Source organism: Bison bison, unplaced genomic scaffold (genome assembly GCF_000754665.1).
Source record: "Bison bison bison isolate TAMUID 2011002044 unplaced genomic scaffold, Bison_UMD1.0 scf7180017864229, whole genome shotgun sequence".
In the NCBI taxonomy this organism is placed as follows: Eukaryota; Metazoa; Chordata; class Mammalia; order Artiodactyla; family Bovidae; genus Bison; species Bison bison.
In genome coordinates, this window is record NW_011494801.1 from 578,610 (window position 1) to 599,976 (window position 21,367).

At 38.3% G+C, this 21,367-nt stretch overlaps 1 protein-coding gene across 3 annotated transcripts in view; it reads left to right on the forward strand.

The window, feature by feature from the left end:
* The window catches only part of MAEL (maelstrom spermatogenic transposon silencer), a 57,212-nt gene that overhangs the window by 11,484 nt on the left and 24,361 nt on the right, over positions 1-21,367 (forward strand). For all 3 annotated transcript variants that reach the window (XM_010845990.1, XM_010845989.1, XM_010845991.1), the window contains 3 exons: positions 13,895-14,019; positions 14,807-14,861; positions 14,981-15,122. In XM_010845990.1, the coding sequence (XP_010844292.1) occupies positions 13,895-14,019; positions 14,807-14,861; positions 14,981-15,122 (322 nt within the window). The remainder of the gene's footprint in view (positions 1-13,894; positions 14,020-14,806; positions 14,862-14,980; positions 15,123-21,367) is intronic.

A 21,367-nucleotide genomic window follows, 5' to 3' on the forward strand; every position in this document is an offset into this window, starting at 1 on the left:
CAACTCTCACATCCATACATGACCACTGGAAAAACCATAGCCTTGACTAGATGGACCTTTGTTGGCAAAGTAGTGTCTTGTGTATATGTTAATCCCAAACTCCTAATTTATCCCTCCTCTCCTTACCTTTCCCCTTTGGTAGCCATAAGTTTGTTTTCTAAATCTGTGAATATGCTTCTATTTTGTAAATAAGTTCATTTGTATCATTTTTCTTTTTTTGGATTCCACATATAGCAATGCCATATATATCTTTGTCTGGCTTACTTCACTTGGTGTGATAATCTCTCTAGGTTATAGAGATTGTCTATGGGTCTATCCATATTGGCTGCAAATGGCATTTTTGGGGGGGAGACCCCTCCCCCCACCGCACACAATGTGGTATTTCAGTTCCCTAACCTGGGATTAAACCTGTGCCTCTGCAGTGGAAGTGCAGAGTCTTAACCACTGGATGCTGGGTAAATCCCTCCAAACGGCATTATCTTATTCTTTTTTTTTTCCATTGTATATATGTACCACATCTTTATCCATTCATCTGTTGATGGACATTTAGGTTGCTTCCATTTCTTGGCTATTGGAAATAGTACTGCAGTGAACATTGAAGTGCATGTATATTTTCAAAGTATGGTTTTCTCTGGATATATGCCTAAGAGTAGGATTCTTAGATCATATGGCAACTCTCTTTTTAGTTTTTTTAAGGAACCTCCAGACTTCTTTCATAGTGGTTGTACCAATTTACATTCTTACCAACAGTGTAGGAGGTTCCTTTTTCTCCATACCCTCTCCAGCATTTACTATTTGTAGACATTTTGATGATGGTGGTGATTTTGATTTGCATTATAATTTTTATTTGAATTATAATCAAAATTATAGTGTAAATTCATTTTATAATTGTAATGCAAATTTTATAGTAATTTATATTATAAATTATAACAATTTATAATTTGCAATAAATTATAATGGAAATTTTATAATTTGTAATGCAATTTTTATGTTAAAAGATTTATAAAAATATAAAATTTATTTTAAAATTTATATAATGCAAATTTTGAAAATAAAAATTATTGAGATAATTTTTATTTGCATTATAATTTTGATTTGCATTTTGATAATTATCAAAGTTGAGCATCTTTTTTGTGCGTTTTGATCATCTGTACATCTTTGGAAAAATGTTTATTAAGATCTTCCACCCATTTTTTTTTTTTTTTTTTATTCAGCAACATGAGCTGTTTGTAGATTGAGGGAATAATGTCTTGTGGGTTGCATCATTTGAAAATATTTTTTCTAATTCTGTGGGTTGTCTTGTGGTTTTGTTTATGGTTTGCTTTGCTGTGCAAAAGCTTTTAAATATTTGTTTATTTTTATTTGTGTATTTGTTGAGCCAGGTCTTACTTGTAGTCCAGGGGATCTTCAAACTTTGTTGCAGCATATGGGATCTAGCTCCTTGATGAGAGGTCAAAGCAGGGCTTCCTGCATTGGGAACTTAGAGTCTTAGCAACTAGACCACTAGGGAAGGCCTGTGTAAAAGCTTTTAGTTAGGTCCTATTTGTTCATTATTGTTTTTATTGTTATTAGGAAGTGGATCCAAAAAGATACTGCCATGATTTATGTCAGAGAGTGTTCTGTTTTCCTCTTAAGAGTTTTACAGTATCTGGTCTTACATTTAGGTTTTTAATCATTTGGACCTTATTTTTGTGTACATTTTTAAAGAATGTTTTAATATTATATCGTTCTGTCACATGTGTCTGGCCATTTTTCCCAGCACCGCTTAGTGAAGAGACTGTCCTTTATCCACTGTATATTCTTGCCTTCTTTGCTGTAGATTATTGACCATAGGTGAGTGGGTTTATTTCTGGGCTTTTTATCCTATTCCATTGTTCTGTGTTTTTGTATGAGTACCATACTGTTTTGATGACCTTAGCTTTATAGTATAATCTAAAGTCAGGGAGCCTGATTCCTCCAGCTCTGTTCATCTTAAGATTGCTTTGGCTGTTTTGGAGTCTTTTGTGTCTGCCTACAAATTTTAAGGTTGTTTTTGTTTTCTAGTCCTCTAAAACAGTGACATTGGTAATTTGATAGGGATTGCATTGAGTCAGTACACTACCTTGGGTAGTATAATCATTTTGACAATATTGATTCTTCAGATCTGAGAACATGGTTTATCTATCTGTGTCATCTTTAGTTTCTTTCCTCTGCACCTTCTAGTTTTCAGAGTACAGGTCTTTTGCCTCCTTCAGTTCAGCTGAGTTGCTCAGTTCTGTCTGACTCTTTGTGACCCCATGAATTGCAGCACACCAGGCCTCCCTGTCCATCACAAACTCCCAGAGTTCACACAAACTCAGGTCCATTGAGTCAGTGATGCCATCCAGCCATCTCATCCTCTGTTGTCCCCTTCTCCTCCTGCCCCCAATCCCTCCCAGCATCAGAGTCTTTTCCAATGAGTCAACCCTTCGCATGAGGTGGCCAAAGTACTGGAGTTTCAGCTTTAGCATCATTCCTTCCAAAGAACACCCAGGACTGATATCCTTTAGAATGGACTGGTTGGATCTCCTTGCAGTCCAAGGGACTCTCAAGAATCTTCTCCAGCACCACAGTTCAAAAGCATCAATTCTTCGGCGCTCAGCTTTCTTTATAGTCCAACTCTCACATCCATGCATGACCACTGGAAAAACCATAGCCTTGACTAGACGGACCTTTGTTGGCAAAGTAGTGTCTCTGCTTTTGAATATGCTATCTAGGTTGGTCATAACTTTTCTTCCAAGGAGTAAGCATCTTTTAATTTCACGTCTGCAATCACAATCTGCAATGATTTTGGAGCCCAAAAAAACAAAGTCTGACACTGTTTCCACTGTTTCCCCATCTATTTCCCATGAAGTAATGGGACCAGATGCCATGATCTTCGTTTTCTGACTGTTGGGTTTTAAGCCAACTTCTTCACTCTCTTCTTTCACCTTCATCAAGAGGCTTTTTAGTTCCTCTTCACTTTCTGCCGTAAGGGTGGTGTCATCTGCATATCTGAGGTTATTGATATTTCTCCCGGCAATCTTGATTCCAACTTGTGCTTCTTTCAGCCCAGTGTTTCTCATGATGTACTCTGCATATAAGTTAAATGAGCAGGGTGACAGTATACAGCCTTGACGTACTCCTTTTCCTATTTGGAACCAGTCTGTTATTCCATGTCCAATTCTAATTGTTTGCCTCCTTAGGTTAAATTTATTCCTAGATATTTTACTCTTTTTGATGTGATGGCAAATGAGATGGTTTCCTTATTTTTTCTTTCTGTTCTTTTTTTCTTAGTGTGTAAGTATGCAACAGATTTCTGTGTATTAATTTAGTCTCCTAAAATTTTACTGAATTAATGAACTGTAGTAAGTTTTCTGGTAACATCTTTAGGATTTTCTATGTATAGTATGTCATTTGCAAACAGTGATGGTTATGCTACTGCTTTTCCAATTTGGATTCGTTTTGTTTTCTTCTTTGATTGCCCTGGCTAGGACTCCCAAACTATGTTCAATAAAAGTGGTGAGAGTAGACATCCTTGTTTTGTTCCTGGTCTTAGAGGGAATGTTTTAGCTTTTCACCATTGAATATGGTGTTGAATTTGTCACATATGGCCTTTATTATGTTGAGGTATATTCCATCTGTGCCCACTTTTTTATGGATTTTCTTTAATTTGTAAATGGGGTGCATCACACTGACTTGGAGATACTTAAAAATACTTGTATCTTTGGGATAAGTCCATTTGATCATGATGTATGATCCTTTTAATATACTGTTGGATTTAGTTTGCTAGTATTTACTGAGGTTTTTGCATCTTTGTTCATTGATAGTGGCCTCTAATATTTTTGTGTGTCTTCTTTGCCTGATTTTGGCCTCAGAATGAGTTTGGAAGTGTTCCTTCCTGTGCCATTTTTCAGAATAGTTTCAGATGGATAGATGCTAACTCTGCTCTAAGTGTTTAATGGAACTCGCCTGTGATGCCATCTGGTCCTGGACTTAACTTTGTTGGGAGTGTTTTAATTAGTTTCAATCTCAGTACTTATGATTGTTCTGTTTGTATTTTATGTTTCTTCCTGGTTTGGAAGGTTGTACTTTTCTAATAAGCTTCCCAGGTGGCTCAGTGCAGGAGTCATGGGTTCCATTCCTGGGGTGGGAAGACCCCCTGGAGGAGGAAATGGCAACCCACTCCAGTATTCTTGCCTGGAAAATCCCATGGACAGAGGAGCCTGGTGGGCTACAGTCTATAAGTTCTCCAAAAATCGAGCACAACTGAGCAACTGAGCACAGATACGCACACACTTTTCTAATAATTTGTCTGTTTCTTCTGGATTGTCCATTTTATTGATGTGTAGTTTCTCATAGTAGCTTCCTTTGATCCTTTGTATTTCTGTGGTATCCATTATAATTTCTTCGTATTTCACTTCTAGTTTTAAGTTCAGCCCTCTCCCTTTTTTCCTTGATGAGTCTAGCTACAGGTTTATCAATTTTGTTTATCTTCTCAAAGAACCAGCTTTTGGTTTCATTGACCTTGTCTATTGTTTATTTTGTCTCTATTTAATTTATTGTTTTGTCTCCATTTCATTTATTTCTGCTCTTTCTTTCCTTCTGCTAATTTTAAGTTTTTTTTTTTTCCTCTGGTTGCTCTAGGCGTAATGTTAGATTTTTTTGTTTGACAGATTTTTCTTGTTTCCTGAGATAAGATTGTATTGCTTATAAACTTCCCTCTTAGAACTGCTTTTGATGCATCCCATAAATTTGGATCATCGTGCTTTTGTTTGCATTTATCTCTAAGTATTTTTTTATTTCCTCTTTCTTCCCCATGATCCATTAGTTATTTAGCAGCATATTGTTTATCCTCTTGAGTTTTTTTTTTCTTGATTTTTTAAAAAATCTTCTAGTGTTGTGGTTGGAAAAGATTGATGTAATTGCAGTTTTACCCAAGCTTGCTTTGTGGCCTAGCCTGTGATCACTCCTGGAGAATGTTTCATGTGCACTTGAGAAGAATTTGTATTTTGCTGCTTTCAGATGGAATGTTCTTATAAGTATCAGTTAAGTCTGTCTAATGTGTATTTAAGACCTGCGTTTCTTACTGATTTCGATTTGGATGATCTGTCTGTTGATATAAATGTAATGTTGAAGTCCCCACTCTTGTGTTACTGTTGACTTCTCCTTTCATGGCTGGTGCGTGTGTCTTGTTCAGTTGCTCAGTTGTGTCTGACTCTTGTGACCCTATGGATTGTAGCCTGCCAGGCTCCTCTGTCCATGGGATTTGTTTCAGCAAGAATCCTGAAATTGGTTTCCATTTCCTTCTCCAGGCCCAGAGGCCCATTTCTTCCTCTTCCCAACACAGAGATCAAACCTGAATCTCTATGACTGTTAGCATTTGCATTATATTATTATTGCTCCTATGTTGATTGCATGTAAAATTGTTAATTCCTCTTTTTGGATTGATCTCTTGATCATTATACAGTAGAAGTGACAAATAGATTCAAGGGATTAGATTTGATAGACAGAGTGCCTGAAGAACTATGGACAGAGGTTCGTAACATTGTACAGGAGGCAGGGATCAAGACCATTCCCAAGGAAAAGAAATGCAAAATGGTTGTCTGAGGAAGCCTTACAAATAGCTGTTAATACAAGAAAAGTGAAAGGCAAAGGAAAAAAGCAAAGATATACCCATTTAGATGCAGAGTTCCAAAGAATAGCAAGGAGAGATAAGAAAGCTTTCCTCAGTGATCAGTGCAAAGAAATAGAGGAAAACAATAGAATGGGAAACACTGGCGATGTCTTCAAGAAAATTAGAGATACCAAGGGAACATTTCATGCAACAATGGGCTTGATAAAGGACAGAAATTGTATGGACCTAACAGAAGCAGAAGATATTAAGAAGAGGTGGCAAGAATACACAGAAGAACTATACAAAAAAATCTTCATGACCCAGATAATCATGATGGTGTGATCACTCACCCAGAGCCAGACATCCTGGAATATGAAGTCAAGTGGGCCTTAGAAAGCATTACTATGAACAATACTAGTGGAGGTGATGGAATTCCAGTTGAGCTATTTCAAATCCTGAAAGATGATGCTGTGAAAGTGCTGCACTCAATATGCCAGCAAATTTGGAAAACTCAGCAGTGGCCACAGGACTGGAAAAGGTCAGTTTTTATTCTAATCCCAAAAAAAGGCAATGCCAAAGAATGCTCAAAGTACCACACATTTGCACTCATCTCACATGCTAGTAAAGTAATGCTCAGAATTCTCTGAGCCAGGCTTCAGCAATACGTGAACCGTGAATTTCCAGGTATTCAAGCTGGATTTAGAAATGGCTGAAGAAGCAGAGATCAAATTGCCAACATCCACTGGATCATTGAAGAAGCTAGAGAGTTCCAGAAAAACATCTGCTTTCTTGACTATGCCAAAGCCTTGGACAGTGTGAACCACAACAAACTCTGGAAAATTTTTAAAGAGAAGGGAATACCAGACCACCTGACCTGCCTCTTCAGAAATCTGTATGCAGATCAGGAAGCTACAGTTTAGAACCGGACATGGAGCAGCAGACTGGTTCCAAATTGGGAAAGGAGTACTTCAAGGCTGTATATTGTCACCCTGTTTGTTTAACTTATATGCAGAGTACATCATGAGAAACGCTGGGCTAGATGAAGTACAAGCTTCAATCAAGATTGCCGGATCAATAACCTCAGATATGCAGATGACATCACCCTTATGGCAGAAAGTGAAGAGGAACTAAAGAACCGCTTGATGAAAGTGAAAGAGGAGAGTGAAAAAGTTGGCTTAAAGCTCAACATTCAGAAAACGAAGATCATGGCATCTGGTCCCATCACTTCATGGGAAATAGATGGGGAAACAGTGTCAGACTGTTTTTGGGGGCTCCAAAATCACTACAAATGGTGACTGCAGCCATGAAATTTAAAGACACTTCCTCCTTGGAAGAGAATTTATGATCAACCTAGACAGCATATTCAAAAGCAGAGACATTACTTTGCCAACAAAAGTCCGTCTAGTCAAAGCTACGGTTTTTCCAGTAATCATGTATTGATGTGAGAGTTGGACTATAAAGAAAGCTGAGCACCAAAGAATTGATGCTTTTGAGCTGTGGTGTTGAAGAAGACTCTTGAGAGTCCCTTGGACTGCAAGGAGATCCAACCAGTCCATTCTAAAGGATATCAGTCCTGGGTGTTCTTTGGAAGGAATGATGCTAAAGCTGAAACTCCAGTACTTTGGCCACCTCATGCGAAGAGTTGACTCACTGGAAAAGACTCTGATGCTGGGAGGGATTGGGGGCAGGAGGAGAAGGGGACAACAGAGGATGAGATGGCTGGATGGCATCACTGACTCAATGGACCTGAGTTTGTGTGAACTCTGGGAGTTTGTGATGGACAGGGAGGTCTGCTGTGCTGCAGTCCGTGGTGGTCACGAAGAATCGGACATGACTGAGCAACTGAACTGAACTTGATCATTCGGTAGTATCCTTCTTTGTATCTTGTATGTCTTTATTTTTAAGTTCATTTTTTCTGATACGAGGATTATTCCCTTGTTGATTTTCTTTTGCATGGAATGTCGTTTTCCATCTCCTCGCTTTCAGTCTGTATGTATCCCTAGATCTGAAGTGGTTCTCTTGTAAACAGCATATATGTGGTCTTATTTTTGGACGTTCAACCACTGTATGTCTTGGTTGGAGCACTTGATCTGTTTACATAGAAGTCTATATATCCAAGATTAAGTTGCTGGTCTCTTAATTTCAAATGTGTTTCCATTATCCTGCATTTGTACTCTACTCATTCTGTGTGAGTGATTTCCTGTTTTTACTGTGTGTACTGGTGAGCTTTCCTATTTGTAATTTTGTTTCTAGTTGCAGCCTTTTCATTTCCATTTAGAGAAGTTCCTGTACTATTTGTTATGAAACTGGCTTGGTAGTGCTGAATTCTCACAACTTTTGCTTGTCTATAAAGCTTTTGATTTCTGCATCAAATATGAATGAGAGCCTTGCTGAGTAGAGTATTTTTGGTTGTCGTTTTTCCCTTCATCATTTTAAATATGTCCAACCATTTTCTTCTGGCCTGTAGAGTTTTTCCTGAAGAATCAGCTGATAACCTTACAGGGATTCTCTTAATGTTATTTGTTGCTTTTCCCTTGTTGCTTTTAATATTTTACTTTTGTCTTTTATTTTTATCAATTTGGTTAACATGTGTCTTGGCACATTCCTCCTTGGGTTTCTGCTGTACATGACTCTGCCTCCTCAACTTGGGTGACTTTTCCATAATAGGGAAGTTTTCAGATATTATATCTTCAAATATTTTGTCAGGCCCTTTCTCTACATCTTCTTTCAGGACCCCTATAACATGAATTCTCGTGCATTTAATATTGTCTCAGAGTTCTCTTAAACTGACCTCATTTCTTTTTATTCTTTTTTCTTTTGTTTTCTTTACTCTGTTCCACAGCTGTGAGTTCCACCATTCTGTCTTCCAGCTCACTTATCCATTCTTCTGCCTCATTGATTTTGCTATTGATTCCTTCTAGTGTATTTTTCATTTCAGTTATTGTATTGTTCATCTGTGTTCTTTGAATCTTCTAGCTCTTTGTTAAACATTGCTTGCATCTTCTTGGTCTGTGCCTCCATTCTTTTTCCAAGATTTTGGATCCTCTTTACTGTCATTACACTCAATTCTTTTTCAGGTAGATTGTCTATCTCCACTTAGTGTTTTTTTGTTGTTGTTCCTTCATCTGGAACCTATTCCTCTGTCATCCCACTTTGTCTCACTTTCTGTCTTTGTAGTCCCATTGGCTACAAGGTTGTAATTCATTTTTCTTCTGGTGTCTGCCCCCTGGTGGTTGGAGCGGGGTCCTGTTCCTCTGGCGGGCAGGGCAGTGGCAAAGATTGTGTTTAGAGGCAGCTTTGAGCTCAGGAAGATCACCTGGAGAAGGAAATGGCAACCCACTCCAGTACTCTTGCCTGGAGAATCCCATGGAAGGGAGGAGCCTGGTAGGCTACAATCCATAGGGTCACAAAGAGTCGGACACTGAGCGACTTCACTCACTTCACTGAGCTCAGGAAAACTTTAAGCAGCTTGTCTTTTGAGTAGGGATATGTTCCCACTCTGTTTATTTTTTGGCTTGAGGCATCTCAGCACTGGAACCTTCAGGCTGTTGGGTGGGGCTAGGACCTGGCATTAAAATGGTATCCTTCAGGACAGCTCACAGCAGTGTGCATGCCCCAGAACCTTTTCCACCAGTGCTCTTGTCCCCACAGTGAACCACAGCAGCCCCCGCTTTGCAAGAAGATCCTCTAGGACCAGCAGGTGAGTCTAGCCCAGACTCCTATGAAGCTGCTGCTTTTCCCCCTGGGTCCTGGTACACATGAGATCTTATGTGTGCTCTCCAAGACCGGGGTTTCTGCTTCCCTCCAGCCCACTGGAGCTCTTGTAGCAAGCCTTGCTAGCCTTCAAAGCCAAATGGCTCTGGTGGCTCCTCCTCCCAATAGCAGGCCCCCGGACTAAGGAGCCTGACACAAGGCTCAGAACTGTCATGCCTGTGGGAGAACTTCTGAGATATTTTCCAGTTTGTGCTTCACCCAACTGGCAGGTGTGAGATTTGATTATTTTGCAAATGTGCCCCCACCATCTTGTTGTGGTGTTCTTTTTTTGTTTTTGGAGGTAGAATATTTTTTGGAGAGGTTCCAGTCTTCTTTATTGCTAGTTTTTCAGCAGTTAGTTGTGATTTTTAGTGTTTCTTGCTGCTGCTAAGTCACTTCAGTCGTGTCCAACTCTGTGCGACCCCATAGACGGCAGCCCACCAGGATCCCCCATCCCTGGGACTCTCCAGGCAAGAGTACTGGAGTGGGGTGCCATTGCCTTCTCCAATGCATGAAAGTGAAAAGGGAAAGTGAAGTCGCTCAGTCGTGTCTGACTCTTAGCGAGAGGAGGTGAACTCAGGTCCTTTTACTTTGCCTTCTTGTCCTCTGTGCAGAGAAACTAATCTCAGTATTTTGAATATATTTGAATCTTTGAATCATTTTGAAAAGAACTGACAGCTTCATGATATTCTTTATGTTTACACATTTTTGACCAGAGACATATTAATGCCACTGGCATTGGTTTCTGCAAAAATTCCCCAGTTAGAAATGTTTTAATATAGAGCTACTCTTATTTTTTAAATGTGTAGTTCTTTATAGTAAAGTCTTAGTTTTCTCTATAGTCTTTATCTTATTAGTTATAGCTTATCATTTTTCTTGCTAATTATATGTAATAGATCTCAATTATATTTTTTTCTCAGAAATAAAATTAATTTTATTTAAAAATTATTCTCTTTAGTATTTTTTTAATTGAATCAAAATTATATTTTCTAATTGTTTATATTTTGTTTTGGTTTTATCCCACCTTTGCTAAACTGAGGTTTTTAGAAAGTTCCTTATATTTGTGAAATGACTTCTTCTAGTCTGTATCTTTTATTTAAAACGTTTAAAACCTGTTTGTCCTAGTGTGTTGGCTGTGAACTCTAGTTTCTAATCTTTCACCAGTGAGTGTTCTGTTTGCTATCGTTTTTCTCTCTCTTTTTTAGTTTTGGTATATACTGTTTATCAGGATAAAGAAGTTCCCTTTTGTTCCCACTTTCACTAGAGATATCAGTTGCATATTTTAATGAATACTTTTTCTGTATATCAGATGATTTGTGTCTTTTGTTTATATGGTGATTTACTAATCTTAAAAACTAACCTTACATTCCACGAACAAATCCAACATTTTCACTATATAACTCTTAAATAAATTGCTGGATTCACTTTGCTAATATGGGTTGATCAAAAAGTTCCTTTGGTTTTTAAAAAGTAAAAATAAAGGACACGTTTTTCATTTTTACCAAGAGCTTTATTAAACAGTGATTCACCATTTTTTTCCACTAACTTCTACCATTTTTCAGCAACTTCATAATTCCATCTTCCTTTTAGAACAAAGAATTATTCCAGGTGCCTTTTACACCAGAGAATTGAAATTTTTTTTTCTTTAAAAGAAGTTTGTAAAGATCAAAATAAGTGGAAATTTGAAGGTGCAGTGGCTAGTGACTATGGTGAATAAATCAGAACTTCCCAGCCAAGCTTTAACAGCTTTTGCCTGGTCATCAAAGAAACATGCAAACTTGTGTTATCCTGATGGAAGATTCTGTGTTTTCTTTTGGCTAATTCTGGATGCTTTTCATTGAGTGCTGCTTTCTGTTGGTCTAATTGGGAGTAGTAATTATTGGAATGAATCGTTTGGTTTTCCAGAAGAAGCTCATCCCTTCCAGTCCCATCATGTACACACCATCACCTTCTTTGGGTGAAGATCGGCCTTTGGTGTGGTTGGTGGTGATTCATTTTGCTTTCCCCGTGATATCTTCCACTTACATTATTATACTGTATCTGCTTTTTATCACCCATCACAATTTATTCAGAAAACGAAATGTTTTTGTTATGTTTTAAGTAGAGAATTGCATTCAGAAATATGATCAAGAAGGTTGTGTTTTTTTTCCTCATGTGCAGCCCAAACATATTTAATAAAAGCAGTTACCATAGTGTTTTGATTTTCAGTGGTTGAGTTGGATATTTTGAGTATGTCACTTATCTCCCATGTGGAATAAAGTTCATTGTTCTCGATATCTCAGTTTGATTGCTGTCACCTTCAACTGGTCTGCCCAACCATGAAGCATCGTCCAGCAAGAAATCTCTACCATGAAACTGTGCAAACCACTTTTGGCACATCTGATCAGTCACAAGACCTTTTCTATATACTTCACAAATCTTTCTTTGTGCTTCAGTTGTGTTTTTACCTTGAAATAATAAAGCATATTATTCTGAAAATGTGGCTTTTTTTCCCTTCCGTCTTCAGTATTAAAATGGCTTCACAAAAATTCAGCAGTTTTGGTAAACTCTTTAAAATGCACACTGATATGACAACTGTTATAATACAGTGGAACAAAACTGTTTTGAATGAAGTTAAAGACACCTAAAGCACTACTAGAGCCATTTTACAGAAAAACCAAACTTTTTGGACAAGCCAATAGTTTGTTTTAGGATTTGTGCATTCATGTTAAACCTGAGGTTAATCTTTATTTTCTCATCAAGGCTGTTTTGCCATTCTAAAATGGTTTGGGGAATGTATTTTCAGTTTTTGAGTCTACATTTGTTCTTTTTTATGGTTCTGTTTAAGTTATCAGTAATTTTATTTCCTTGAACATAATAAGCCTTGTTTTTTTAAAGTTTTATGTTGGTTAACTATTATGGCGATCTTCTTTTTTGGATATATTTTTGCAGTCTGTTTATCTTGATGTTCAGTCACATATTCAGCTCTCTTAACAGGTCTTGTCATTTTTGAGTGCTGAACAGTAGATATGACTTGGCACACATGCAAAGAAATCATCAGTAAAGTTTATAATGGGCTCCACAGCATAAACAGTGGAGGCCAGAAGACAATTGAGTATTTTTTATAAATTTTTATATATACACAAGTAATTCTGGAGTAATATATTAAATTCTTACTAGCTCTAGGTCTGTAGAAATCTCAGTTTCTCAGTCTCTGTATCTCTTCTACCCAACTGCCAGATTCAGCTCTGTAGGATTTCTTCATTTTAAGATTTTGGACTTAAAATTCCTCTCTTCATTTGTGTCTCTGCAGTGCCTTCAAGCAGGTGTTTGATGTGTTCTATCATTTCCTTAGTCTGTCATTACCAGAACTTGAACTCTTCCTGTATTATTATTTTAATTGGCTGCACAGCGCTGCTTGAAGGATTGAACCCAGGGCCCCAGCAGTGAAAATGCCAAGTCCCCATCACTAGACCACCAGAGAGTTCCTAGCATTCTTTTTCTTAATAGTTTCCAATTTTATGTTGAAATTTGTAATTTGATCTCATCAAATAATAAGCATGATTATTTAAAATCTATGTCCAGAAACTTCCGCTTCTGGACTCGATTTTGTCTTTCAACTTTGTCTTGGTTCTCTCTTTCGTGTGTGTTTACCTGGTTTATTCATATAGATTATCTGGGGAAAAAAATGGTTTAAGGTAACTTGAGGTTGATATTTCTCTTCTAGAAAGGATTTATGATTGCTTTTTCTAGACACCAGGGGTCTCACAAACCAGGCCCCCAAAGCTGTCTGAAACACAACTTCTTAGCCAGTAAACTTTCTATTAAGGAATTAGCAAATGACTCCAGGGTAAAAACTGCCTCCAGAGTTAGGCTGACCTCTCTGACTTCTTTGCATTTTGATCACCTCTCTTTGCATTTTGATCACCTCTCTTTGCATTTGATCACCTCTGTGGCTTATTTTGCTTTTGACCTAATAATTCCTTGCTACTGTAGCTGTTTTTGATATCCTAAATTTTTGTGGGAAGTTTGTATTACTTCGTCTGTATTTTACTGGAAGTGGAAATACCATTTTACAACCTTCTAAAAACCAGTCATTACTGGTTTACAAGGTCTCCAGTCTTTTTAATAAAACAGATTCGTGAAGAGCAGCTTAGAAATGGTGAAAACACTGCTGCTTTCACTTAACAAGCCTGGGCTTGAGTCCTGACTCCACTGTTCACCAGCTGTTAACTTACTGTTAACTTCTGTGATTCTCAGTTCCCTCTTCTTTAATATGTATATTACCTATTTTTTTAATTTTATTTTTAAACTTTACATAATTGTATTAGTTTTGCCAAATATCAAAATGAATCCGCCACAGGTATATATTACCTATTTTATAATATTATGGGATAAAATTTGTAAAGTACCTGACCATAACCAGGCTTTGTACAAGTACTTAAATACAAGTTACCCATTACTCCTTCCTATACCCACCCTTCTATACCTAATCCATATCTGTCTTGGTCAAATTTTAACTCCTACCTACCTTTTTATTTCCTTCAGGTGATTCTAGTCACAAGATTCCTATTTCACACTTTGAATCTGGGCATGACCAAGCAACTGTGTTAGAAAATCTTTATAGATTCATTCATCCAAACCCAGGGAACTGGCCACCTATCTACTGCAAGGTAATTTCAACATAAGAATTTCTTTTAAGTCATCTACTTAGAAAATAGAAGATCCATGAAAGATACCCACAGAAAGAACTTTCGCCTGTGTCTTAACTGTGTGTTAAAATATGTTCATTTTTAGTTGCTTTGAATGTAATTAGGTATGTATAATGCCTTTTCTTCTACATTTGTGTAATATTGGACGGATTTTGAAGACTGCAGTAACTGAATATATTTCACCTTTGGTAGATTTCATGTTTATAGTTCCTCCTTCTGAAATATCTTCAATATCTTTTTACCCTGAAGGATGGGTTTCTGGTTTGTACACCTATCACTTCCAGGCAAGAGTACCATTTATTCAGAACTATTTTTGTAGTAATTCCTTGATCTTCTTTTTGTAATTTTATTCTTTGTTTTGTGTAAATTCTTTCAGGCTTGGTGTAGTAGAATTGGGTTTTAACCTTACTGTTTTATTAATAAAACAGTAAAAATCAAACATTTCTCACCATGAACATAAATCACCTTATCTTTTTCTGAACATTGGTTTCGTTTGCCTACCCTAAGTCTCACTTGCTGTTCATAAAGTATATTAACAATGCCTTATGAACGTAACTGGTTATTATTAGCAGTATTTTCTAGTATATGTTGCCCTTTTTTTTTTTTAACCATTCTCATTTAGTTATCGTGGACTCTTCAGCCTTTCCCTTCCCCTTCCCCATCCTCCCTCCCACAGTTTGAAAGGGCCTTATTAATTGAAAGTAACAGGATAGAAGAAAATACAAGTAAAATTTTTTCCCTTCTCTAGTCTGATGATAGAGCCAGAGTCAACTGGTGTTTGAAGCATATGGCAAAGTCATCAGGTAAGTTAAACTGGGTCACTGCTCAAATGCATTTTAGTATGTGTGTTTCCATTTTCATTTACATGTTCTGTCTACCTGAATTCACTAATTTTATGTTTGTTTTTATTTACCAATGGAAGAAATCAGACAAGATCTAGAACTTCTCACTGTAGAGGATCTTGTAGTAGGGATCTACCAGCAAAAATTTCTGAAGGAGCCTTCCAAGACCTGGGTTCGGAGCCTCCTAGAGGTGGCCATGTGGGATTATTCCAGCAACACAAGGTACTTATGTGATTTTGTGATAATCATACTGACTTTTTTCTGAACTGAGAAATACAGTAGGATTAGTTTGTGCCATTTAAAGCATGACTTTCCTATGAAACTTTGGAATCATTGTATTTCCTTGAATATAAGGTTTCACTGATTATAAGATACATTGTTAATTTGTTTATCACTAAAAGCAAAAGCAAAATAATAGATAAAATGACAGTATTTTTCATTTAGAGTGTCTGTATTGATGAAAGTATATAGTATCCATTTAAATACTCTATTACATAGAATTCTTATAAGAAATATAAAAATGAAATGGAAAGTATTTTTTGTTTTGATATTTCAGGCTTACAGAAAATTTGAAAGACTCTAGTACAAGGAACGGAGAAGGCAATGGCACCCCACTCCAGTACTTTTGCCTGGAAAATCCCATGAATGGAGGAGCCTGGTGGGCCCCAGTCGATGGAGTCGCTAAGAGTCGACTGAGCGACTTCACTTTCACTTTCACTTTTCACTTTCAGGCATTGGAGAAGGAAATAGCAACCCACTCCAGTGTTCTTGCCTGGAGGATCCCAGGGACCAGGGAGCCTGGTGGGCTGCCGTCTATGGGGTCACACAGAATCGGACACGACTGAAGTTACTTAGCAGCAGTACAAGGAAATTGTATATACCATTCTCAGATTCTAATTGTTAATATTTTAATATGTTTATAAAAATAAACAGTTTCTTTTTCTCAACCACTTAAGAGTGAGTTGCTGCCCCATGCCTTTTCACCCTGAATATCAGAAATGTTCGTAAGAACAGGAACATGTGTATTGCCACAATACAGTTATCAAAACAGTATATTACCATTGCTACAATCAGTTCAGTTCAGTTGCTCAGTAGTGTCGGCTGTTTGCGACCCCATGAATCACAAAACGCCAGGCCTCCCTGTTCATCACCGACTCCCGGAGTTCACTCAAACTCACGTCCATCGAGTCAATGATGCCATCCAGCCATCTCATCCTCTGTCGTCCCCTTCTCCTCCTGCCCCCAAACCCTCCCAGCATCAGGGTCTTTTCCAGTGAGTCAGCTCTTCACATGAGGTAGCCAAAGTACTGGAGTTACAGCTTCAGCATCAGTCCTTCCAGTGAACACCCAGGACTGATCTCCTTTAGGATGGACTGGTTGGATCTCCTTGCAGTCCAAGGGACTCTCAAGAGTCTTCTCCCCTACCACAGTTCAAAAGCATCAACTCTTCGGCGCTCAGCTGTCTTCACAGTCCAACTCTCACATCCATACATGACCACTGGAAAAACCATAGCCTTGACTAGATGGACCTTTGTTGGCAAAGTAATGTCTCTACTTTTGAATATGCTATCTAGGTTGGTCATAACTTTCCTTCCAAGGAGTAAGCGTCTTTTAATTTCATGGTTGCAGTCACCATCTGCAGTGATTTTGGAGCCCCCCCAAAAATAAAGTCTGACACTGTTTCCACTGTTTCCCCATCTATTTCCCATAAACTGATGGGACCAGATGCCATGATCTTCATTTTCTGAATGTTGAGCTTTAAGCCAACTTTTTAACTTTCCTCTTTTACTTTCATCAAGGGGGTTCTTCAGTTCCTCTTCACTTTCTGCCATAAGGGTGGTGTCATCTGCATATCTGAGGTTATTGATATTTCTCCGGTCAATCTTGATTCCAGCTTGTGCTTCTTCCAACCCAGTGTTTCTCATGATGTACTCTGCATAGAAGTTAAATAAACAGGGTGACAATATACAGCCTTGACATACTCCTGTTCCTATTTGGAACCAGTCTGTTGTTCCATGTCCAGTTCTAACTGTTGCTTCCTGACCTGCATATAGGTTTCTCAAGAGGCAGATCAGGTGGTCTGGTATTCCAATCTCTTTCAGAATTTTCCACAGTTTATTGTGATCCACACAGTCAAAGGCTTTGGCATAGTCAATAAAGCAGAACTAGATGTTTTTATGCAACTCTCTTGCTTTTTCCATGATCCAGCAGATGTTGGCAATTTGATATCTGGTTCCTCTGCCTTCTCTAAATCCAGCTTGAACATCTGGAAGTTCATGGTTCATGTATTGCTGAAGCCTGGCTTGGAGAATTTTGAGCATTATTTTCCTAGCGTGTGAGATGAGTGCAATTGTGCGGTAGTATGAGCATTCTTTGGCATTGCCTTTCTTTGGGATTGGAATGAAAACTGACCTTTTCCAGTCCTGTGGTGACTGCTGAGTTTTCCAAATTTGCTGGCATATTGAGTGCAGCACTTTCACAGCATCATCTTTCAGAATTTGAAATAGCTCACCTGGAATTCCATCACCTCCACTAGCTTTGTTCGTAGTGATGCTTTCCAAGGCCCTGTTGACTTCACATTCCAGGATGTCTGGTTCTAGGTGAGTAATGACACCATCATGATTATCTGGGTCATGAAGCTCTTTTTTGTAGAGTTCTTCTGTGTTTTCTTGCCACCTCTTCTTAATATCACTGCTTCTCTTGGGTCCATACCATTTCTGTCCTTTATGGAGCCTATCTTTGCATGAAATGTTCCCTTGGTATCTCTAATTTTTTGGAAGAGATTTCTAGTCTTTCCCATTCTATTGTTTTCCTCTATTTCTTTGCATTGATCGCTGAGGAAGGCTTACTTATCTCTCCTTGTTATTCTTTGGAACTCTGCATTCAGATGCTTATATCTTTCCTTTTCTCCTCTACTTTTCACTTCTCTTCTTTTCACTGCTATTTGTAAAGCCTCCTCAGACAGCCATTTTGCTTTTTTGCATTTCTTTTCCATGAGGATGGTCTTGATCCCTGTCTTCTGTACAGTGTCATGAACCGCCATCCATAGTTCATCAGGCAGTCTATCAGGTCTAGTCCCTTAAATTTATTTCTCACTTCCACTGTATAATCATAAGGGATTTGATTTAGGTCATACCTGAATGGTCTAGTGGTTTTCCCTACTTTCTTCAATTTAAGTCTGAATTTGGCAATAAGGAGTTCATGATCTGAGCCACAGTCAGCTCCCAGTCTTGTTTTTGTTGACTGTATAGAGCTTCTCCATCTTTGGCTGCAAAGAATATTATCAGTCTGATTTCAGTGTTGACCATCTGGTGATGTCCATGTGTAGAGTCTTCTCTTGTGTTGTTGGAAGAGGGTGTTTGCTATGACCAGCAAACTCTATTAGCAAAACTCTGTTAGCCTTTGTCCTGCTTCATTCCATACTCCAAGGCCAAATTTGCCTGTTACCCCAGGTGTTTCTTGACTTCCTACTTTTGCATTCCAGTCCCCTATAATGAAAAGGACATCTTTTTTGGGTGTTAGTTCTAAAATCTCTTGTAGGTCTTCATATAACCATTCAACTTCAGCTTCTTCAGCGTTACTGGTTGGGGCATAGGCTTGGATTACCGTGATTGAATGATTTTGATTTGGAATGATTTGGAATGATTTGGATTGAATGATTTTCCTTGGAAATGAACAGAGATCATTCTGTCATTTTTGAGATTTCATCCAAGTACTGCATTTCGAACTCTTGTTGACCATGATGGCTACTCCATTTCTTCTAGGGGATTCTTGCCCACAGTAGTAGATATAATGGTCATCTGAGTTAAATTCACCCATTTCAGTCCATTTTAGTTCGCTGATTCCGGGAATGTTGACTTTCAGTCTTGCCATCTCCTATTAGACCACTCCAATTTGCCTTGTGTTGGAGAAGACTCTTGAGAGTCCCTTGGACTGCAAGGAGATCCAACCAGTCCATTCAAAAGGAGATCAGCCCAGGGTACCTTTGGAAGGAATGATGCTAAAGCTGAAACTCCAATACTTTGGCCACCTCATACAAAGAGCTGACTCATTGGAAAAGACTCTGATGCTGGGAGGGATTGGGCGCCAGAGGAGAAGGGGACTACAGAGGATGAGATGGCTGATGGCATCACAGACTTGATAGACGTGAGTTTGAGTGAGCTCCGGGAGTTGGTGATGGACGGGGAGGCCTGGCGTGCCGCGATTCATAGGGTCATAAAGAGTCGGACACGACTGAGTGGCTGAAGTAACTGAACTGAATTTGCCTTGATTCATGGATCTAACATCTGATCTGAACATTCCAGGTTCCTATGCAGTATTGCTCTTTACAGCACCAGACCTTGCTTCTGGGTACATCCACAACTGGGTATTGTTTTTGCTTTGGTTCCATCCATTCTTCCTGGAGTAATTTCTCCACTGATCTCCAGTAGCATATTGGGCATCTACCGACCTGGGGAGTTCCCCTTTCAGTATCCTATCATTTTGCCTTTTCATACTGTTCATGGGGTTCTCAAGGCAAGAATACTGAAGTGGTTTGCCATTCCCTTCTCCAGCAAACCACATTCTGTCAGACCTCTCAGCTATGACCCATCCGTTTTGGGTGGACCTACACGGCATGGCTTAGTTTCATTGCGTTAGACATGGCTGTGGTCCGTGTGATCAATACTACTGTCTAATCTAAAGGCTATATTCATGTTTTGCTAGTTCTAATAAGGTCTTCTTTGGCAAAAAATAAACACCTAGGGTCCAACCCAGGATGACATGTTACATTTAGTTATTATGTCTCTTTAGGATCCTTTTAACCTGGAATTATTCATTAATCTTAGACTTTGGTGGTCTTGACCTTTTTGAAGAGTGCAGGCCAATTACTTTGTAAAATTTTTCTCAGTATGAGTTTGCTTATATTTCCTCATGGTTCGATTGGGGTTGTGTGTGTGTAATTTATTTATTTTTAATTGAAGGATAATTGCTTTATAGTATTGTGTTGGTTTCTGCCAAACATCAACATGAATCAACTATATATATATACCCTCTCTCTCTATATATATATATCTCCCCCCTCCCTCTTGAACCTCCCTCCCACCTCTCTCCCCGTCCTTCTGGTCTAGGTTGTTACAGAGCCTCAGATTGAGTTCCCTGAGTCATACAGCAAATTCCCATTGGCATCTGTTTTATATACTGTGATGTATATTTCCATGTCACTCTCTCCATATATCCACTCTCACCTTCCTCCCCTTCTTTCATGTCCATAAGTCTGTTCTCTATGTCTGTGTCTTATTGCTTCTCTGCAAATAATTTCACCAGTATGAGGTTGTATATTTTTAGCAAGAGTACTTCAAAAGTGATGTCTCTTCTCAGATGTGTCAGATCTGGAGGCATCTGATTTTAATCTCATTACTGATAACTTTGATCACTTGCTTCAGATAATGTCAGCCAAATTTTTCCATTGAAAAGTTACTCTTTTTCACTGTACAATTAATATTCTGTTTGGAGAGTCTTTGAAATTTGGTAGATTATCTATTCTTTAATCTTTAATCTGCTAGCTTATCATCTGCTAGTCAGTTATGACTATATTTGTGAAATGGTGGTGCTCTAATTTGGTTGTCGTCTCGGCATTTACTAGCATTCTACTGTAAGAAGCTTTTCCTTTTTGCTGACTTTTTTTTTTCTTTTATGACTATGGACTTATATATTCCTAGTATCTTATTCAGTGAGCTGTAATGTCTTATTAACTTATTTTTTGCTCAGATTGGTTTCTTTATAGCCAGTGGTTTCTTTGTTGTTTGTTTGGAGTTTGGGTTTTGTTGTCAAATTTTACAATGCTGCCTCATTCTTTAAGTGTTTGTTTGCTTCTCCAGCTCCAAATATTCCAGGTTCATCTTTTACTTTCCCTTCTCTAGCTTTAAATTAGCCATTTATCCAAGGAACCCTGATTCTGTTTAATGGAGGAGAGTATTTAGGAGATAGAATCTGGGTGCTAGGTGTTCATTCCTACTAGAGCATCTTTGGTTCTAGTTCTCCTTAGTGGAGAGAGCTAGGAAATGTGTTGTGTACTACCCTTAATACACATTTTTACGTGGCTAGACTCACCTGCCCACTCCTTCCTCCCTTTCCTCCTCCCTCTCTGTCTTCATCTCATCATGAGTTCATACATAAACCTACAATTGCCATTTAAAACCATAGAGTTCTCTAGTTGTCCATTTTTGTATTGCTTTTCTGTGTGGAAAAACCTGATGCTCAACAATTTTGTTGGTTCAGTCCTAGAATGTATTAGGTTGTTGTAAAATTAAGTGATACCACCATTTTAAAAAGACATATTAACAGTTTAGAATCTTTTTTTCAGTTTTGTTTGTTAGAGGTTAGTCAAAAAGTTATTGGTGAGGGACTGGTGGTCCAGTGGTTAAGAGCTCATGCTCCACTACAAGGGGCACAGGGTTTGATTTCTGGTCAGGAAGCGAAGATCCCTC